This window comes from Salvia splendens, chromosome 8, assembly GCF_004379255.2.
Source record: "Salvia splendens isolate huo1 chromosome 8, SspV2, whole genome shotgun sequence".
Taxonomy (NCBI): Eukaryota; Viridiplantae; Streptophyta; class Magnoliopsida; order Lamiales; family Lamiaceae; genus Salvia; species Salvia splendens.
Window position 1 is genome coordinate 10,427,406 of NC_056039.1, and position 6,000 is coordinate 10,433,405.

The 6,000-nt window shown below is 34.5% G+C and overlaps 1 protein-coding gene across 3 annotated transcripts; it reads right to left on the reverse strand.

The window, feature by feature from the left end:
* Positions 1–1,520: 1,520 nt before the first annotated feature.
* Positions 1,521–4,307, reverse strand: LOC121743082 (ALA-interacting subunit 3-like). Of its 3 annotated transcripts, none has more exons than XM_042136269.1 (8): positions 4,072–4,307; positions 3,814–3,872; positions 3,668–3,742; positions 3,327–3,461; positions 3,158–3,228; positions 2,657–2,957; positions 2,043–2,332; positions 1,521–1,768 (listed from the first exon to the last, which is right to left on the reverse strand). In XM_042136269.1, the coding sequence occupies exons 1-8, from the start codon at positions 4,127–4,129 to the stop codon at positions 1,711–1,713; spliced, it is 1,047 nt and encodes a 348-aa protein (XP_041992203.1). In that variant the 5' UTR covers positions 4,130–4,307; the 3' UTR covers positions 1,521–1,710. The 3 variants fall into 3 exon arrangements, with proteins under 3 accessions (XP_041992203.1, XP_041992204.1, XP_041992206.1); XM_042136270.1 differs by lacking the exon at positions 4,072–4,307 and adding an exon at positions 3,990–4,038; XM_042136272.1 differs by lacking the exon at positions 3,327–3,461.
* Between the last annotated feature and the right edge of the window lie 1,693 nt (positions 4,308–6,000).

Below are 6,000 nucleotides of genomic sequence, written 5' to 3' on the forward strand. Positions count from 1 at the left end.
TTATTATTAAAACAATTCGCAGAATGTTAATTGTTCGAAAATCATAACAAAATCATTGTAGCTTCTTCTATTATTGATAGTGTGTGATCGTTTGTAACCAAATAAAAATAAATAAATAGTGATGACAGGTTAAGATTTAATGGGCCTATGGAGAAAGTAAAGGGAAGTTTCGCAAATTTGTTGCATTCAATGTAAAAGTCATTTTCATAAATCATAATGGTGTTGATGAAGATGTGCCAGAGTTTGGGCTTTTGCTGCTGCTTCGACTGAATTCCATACTTCAATTATGTGAACAAAACAAGTCGGCATGGCATCATTTACCAATTTACCAATTAGGAGCCGACGCTAAATAAATTAAATTAATTAATAGAGGTTATTTCAAAACTCAATTCGTTTGGATCATTGGCACGAGCTCTTCACATAATAATTCACATAAATTTCAAAATTACTACTATATGATAAAAGATAGACATAGTAGCAGCTTTATCCCCTAATCACTCTATTTGTGTGCATGCGCCGATGATTGCAATAAAACATACTAACTTGTTCTTTTCCTATCTATCATGAGTGAAGTTTGCAAATTGCAATAATACATGCTCCCTCCGTCCATGAAAAATAGAGCACATTTACCATTTTTTGTTGTCAACAAAAAATAGAGCACATTTAAAAAAGAAATATTTTCAACAACCCCTCTCTTACTTTTTTTCCCTTCTATCTTATTACTAATATATGGACCCCACATTCAACTAATACTACCTCTCTCATACTTTTTCCCATTTTCTCTTACTTTTTTTCCTTCTCTCTTGCTAATAATATGGACCCCCACATTCCATTCACACTATTTCTCTCTTATTTATTTCCCTCTCTCAACTTTACCAATTTCACATTAAAACTCATATCATTCAGAATGTGTCCTATTTTTCGTGGACGGAGGGAGTATGTTATATAATTATGAAAAAATAGTCACATCATATAATTGTTCTTACAGGACACCTAACTAATTAATTCGATTAAAGGTTTTTGTTTTATAGTCATAACATTTCAAAAAATGTTCTGAATTTTCATATAATTGAAAAATGGCATGTACATGTACTTTGGGCTCAAACTATGATGTGGAAGACACGAAATTGACGTCTATATTTGTGAGAATTCTCTATTCAATCCGGAGTTGAATAACGACATTTTAAGTTTTAAAGTTGATTAAAATCTCATTTTGATCAAGTTTTTTCTTATAAAATTTAGACACAATACATATATATGTCAACTTGGACCTTGGACCTCATATAGTTTAAGCCCAAAAGATTAAGCTTCGACAGATTTTACATTTTTCGGAGGAAAGTTGAAGATGATAATTTTGTAATAGCTCTATATGCTAACTACCTTTCGGTTAATATATGCCTTAAATTAAAAGTCTCGAGAACATTTGCAGGTTTTTATTTATATGGAGTATAATAAATGGAGTACTATTTTGCAATGAAAATATAATTTTACTGTAAATAATAAACGGCCGAAGAGCTATAGATAAATTAAGCTGCAATATCACATTATCATAGATTGAAACTCAAAAGAAAACCATAATCTTGAAAGGACTTCATTTCGAATATGGCAAAGAAGGATAGTGTTATAGGTACAGCCATCGCTAGAAAAACAATGCAAACTGAGTTTTCATCATCGTACGCTCAATGCACGTTTCGAATAAGAAAAGAAAAGCTATTGCACGGACGCAGGATTTTTGTTCCAGGATAGGTAGGATGGATCACCTAGTGGCCTGTAATATGATTCAACATCATTTTAGATGTGTATAACTTTGATCCAAGTACAAAAACTAAAACAGAGAACAAGGTTGGTGAAAATAAACTACTTATGTCAAAGAAATTGGGAACTTTGGTTAGACAGAGAGGTTTTATGAAATGCAATTTGAAAGACGAACGCGCCTTGTATTTGGTTGCTATACACATCTCCTCAAGTATGTAGAAAGCATGTTACATTCATGCATATGTAGTTGGAAAGATAATATAAGGAAAATTGAGTTAAAAGATTACCTCGGTTTGATGAGATAGACAGTGATAAAAACTAAGGCGATGAGCAGACAAACTCCACCAACAATGATATAAACCATGCCAAGGAAATCATTCTTCCCACCAATCCAGGTGGTGGTAGATATCACCAACTTCTTTTTTCCATTGAAACTGTAAGTATTGTAATTGTTTTGTATCACTACTTTTATAATTTCATTAACTTCCAGATCAGTTTCTATTCTGCCATATAATTTTCTGAAATTGGGTAATGCTGCGGTTCTCATCCAAACAAGAAGATCCTCTTGCTGGTTCAGCTGTTGTACACCAAAAAATGTATTAGCGAATACGGGGTATATAAACATAGAAAACAAAACTATAATTGCTGGAGTATTCAGAGTTTTGAGCCTAGCTCCTTCATTGATAAGCTTCCAAATTCATTTATATATGACTTGACAACAGCGACTATTTATCAAATTTTCTACCTTCCTATTTTCTATGTATCAAACCAGTGAGAAAAGTAGTGAGGATATCATATAAGCATTTACCATTTTAATGAACAGGTTTTTATTGACACCTAATCATATGCATAAACTGGGAAAAGAGTAATAAGTGCCGGAGAAATGAGCTAACTGGCTTACAGGAATGTTGTCAATAAGCTTCCCACCGCCAATCAAGCTTCGGTTTTGGAAATTTTTAGCATAGACATTGCTCCCAAATTTATGGGTTCTGTCACTTTCCCATGCTATTCCTTTTTTGTTAATTGGCAGCGCAACATCATTTCTCGACAGAGTGTATGTATCGTTGAACAAACTCCACGCAATGAGGCCACAAGGGACAATAGGCTGGCCTTCACTAAGCTGTGCTTCTGGTTCACAATTGGTGGTTTTGGCACTGGCCGAAGGATCCCTGTACTGTTCATCATTCTGGCTTTTCACATAACTGCACCATACATTCACAACACAATTCTAACTCAAAGAAAGTCTCCACATTCATTTCCAAGTTATAGCTTGCAAAACATGCCATTATTTGCAAACAACAAGCATAAAGCACTACTTACTACATTGTGCAAACAAAATAGTATAGTATCTAAAAAATACTAATGAGATGAAAACTAAGCAAATGATTTTCATTTCACCAACCGGCGATGGTTTTGATAGAACTGATCAAGCTGATAGTACACAAAAATAGGCTGCTTCATCTTCTTTGGAACCTGAGGAAACCAAATAAAAATTGAAGGCAAACTAGAGGAAGTTAAAAAGGCACTAAGACAACATAGGTAAAGCATTGTGATCACAGAGTTAGACTAACAATCAAAGTCCTAATGCAGGTTTTGTCCGTCGATTCATCCTGAATGTATCCTATCCTCTTCGAATATACAACATCAGGATCCGGAGAATCCGCAGGAATGCAGACCTCGTCGTACTGATCTACGAGTTCAACCACCTACACGTTTTCGTATTCACAATCCTTCATATCCATATCTTGCAAAGGAAATAGGAATCCATAGATAAAGCTCTTGCAATTTATGTAGTACTAATACATTAGAGTAAGATAAATTAGTGTAAATTTTTAAATATTTGTGCATTTGTTTTTCTACAAAAACAGAGTGACTTAAATAAGGAAGACTTAGCAATGTATTGCAGCATTACATTCTCTGAAGCAGACAAGTGGGAAAGGCCAATTGGTATGAAAGTTATGCCAATCATAATGAAGGTTGTCATAACCTGAAACACAATCAACATTTATATAGTCAAGCAATTTTTAATTGGAAAAAACATTATATAGGGAGATATACCAATGCAGGAGTTAAGATTGGTTTGCAAGCAGGAAGTTCTTGTTGGGTAAACCTAGAATCTGGAGAGAAAAAAAATGTGAATGATAAATGAAGGGAAGAAAGAAATGCTATTGAATAAAATCAAAAAATTAGACTGGTATGAAATTGTTTAAGAGGTTATCAGATTGATCATTTACACCAATTTTCAATATTCTGATAAAGCATCGAATTAGACGAAGATTTGGCAGTAAAAAAGTGAGAGAGATTAAAGAAATGTACAAGTGGGTTTCGTCGAACTCTTGGAAGACGATTTAGAAGCTCCATCTGAAAAGCTCATTTTCAGATTGCTGAATTTATGAAATAATTGTTGTTAAAACAGAGATAATCCAGATAGTAAAAAGGGATAATTCTTTCTTTCTCATGTTTTGCGGTTTTGGAAAGGAATTTCATCTAATTTAACTCATTAATTACGTGGAATGCGCATTAAAATTTGAAATAGAAAGTGTCAAAATTGAATCGAGTGATAGTGAAAAATTAAGTTAATCCTAGAAGCAGGCAGAGTAAGTGGATTGCATAATAAAAATAGATAATGTGGTGTGTTGTTATTTATAATATTGATTAAATTTTATACATTTTTTAAAGTTCACTATTTTAAATATGCAGGATATTTTGTAAATTAATTTTAAATATCCAAATTGGTACTCCTAATTCTAAATCCAAACAAGGATGTTCAATTCATTGCCTAAAATAAAACCTAAAAAGGTGACAAAACCAAAAATCATCCAAAATTTACAAAGTTGAGTCCCATTTCAGCAACTCTTCACGAATCCAAATCTTAACAATCCTTTCCTAAATAGTACTCTATCCGTCCCATAAATATAGTTTTATTTTTTCATTTTAGTTCGTTCCATAAAAATAGACCCTTTCTATTTTTGGGAAGTCTTTTCTCAGCATCATTATTCACTAATAATCCCTTTGTTCTATCGTAGTGGAGTCATTTTGCCATTTTGATACGTTCCATGTAGTAGAGTCATTTCCATTTTTAGTAAAAGTCAATAAATTTCTTCTCACTTACTTTACTCCATCTTACTTTATTCTCTCGTCATCCCTCTACCTTTTTCATATTCTACTTTATTCTTTCTTCTTAACTCACTTAATACAATTTTTCTTAAATCACCTGGCAAAAAGAAATACTTCTACTATTGCAGAACGAAGGGAGTAATACTTTAATCACTTTTTGTAGTACCCAAAGTCCTTATTTTTATGGGAAGAAGGTAGTATTATCCAAATTCATGTCTCTATATATGTTGTCAAACTAAAGGAAAAAATGACCAGGCGTGAGTCTTCCACATTATATTGAACCAAGTGATTCAATTCATCCTTGGATATTGTGTTAATGGCAAACTACCACGAGGCATGCTAGAAGAAGATCAACTAAAGTTTTGGATATCAACTTATCACGACATACTTGCACAAGATATTTGAAAGCTGCAAAGAAAAAAAATAAGAGAGTGAAGAAGTCATCGAGTTGGTAACAAGATTTGAAATCACACATCGAGTTGGTAACAAGATTTGAAATCACACAAAGATAATTCATCTGAGTGAAAATGCATGATAATCCAATTCCTAAATATAGTCTAAACTTTAGGCCATCCACAATGGGGCGCTCTAAGGTGCGCCCTAAAGCCCGCCCTATGCATCACCACGTCAGCATTTTTATCCTCCTGCCCTTCCACCTGCAGTGGGGCGCCCTAAGGCGCCCTAAGCATTTTACTATTGTTTTGTTATTTAATTTAAATGTTTTCAAATATATAAATGCAAACTTATTAAAAAACACAACGATTAACTAAAAGAACGACAAAAAAATCATTGATTTAAAAAAAAAGTTACACGAGTTAGAAATAAAAAAAATGACTATCCTACAAAAGCCCAACTTTCGGCTCAACTCATCGCTCAACCTCTGGAGGCGCTCGGCTTGGGCCGGATCCGTACACTTCATAAGGTCGTTTTGTGTATCCAACAACGTCCGCGCCATCGAGGCCGTTGCCATATCCGCGTAGGCAAGTGTCGCCGGGGTCGGGGTCGGGATCGCCGATGGGGGGGCGGCTGCCGAGGAGGATGTCGCCTTCGCCTTCCCCTTGGTCTTCACAGCCTTGACGCCTATGGGACGCCGCCGGGAGGACATCGGTGTGCCGGAACTCTCTTCCT

Coding starts and splice junctions, on each gene's coding strand:
- LOC121743082 (XM_042136269.1), bottom strand. CDS start 4,129: ATGAGCTTTTCAGATGGAGCTTCTAAATCGTCTTCCAAGAGTTCGACG. Junction 3,873..4,071: donor GAGTTCGACGAAACCCACTT/GTACATTTCTTT, acceptor TTTTCTCTCCAG/ATTCTAGGTTTACCCAACAA. Junction 3,462..3,667: donor ACTTGTCTGCTTCAGAGAAT/GTAATGCTGCAA, acceptor GAAAACGTGTAG/GTGGTTGAACTCGTAGATCA.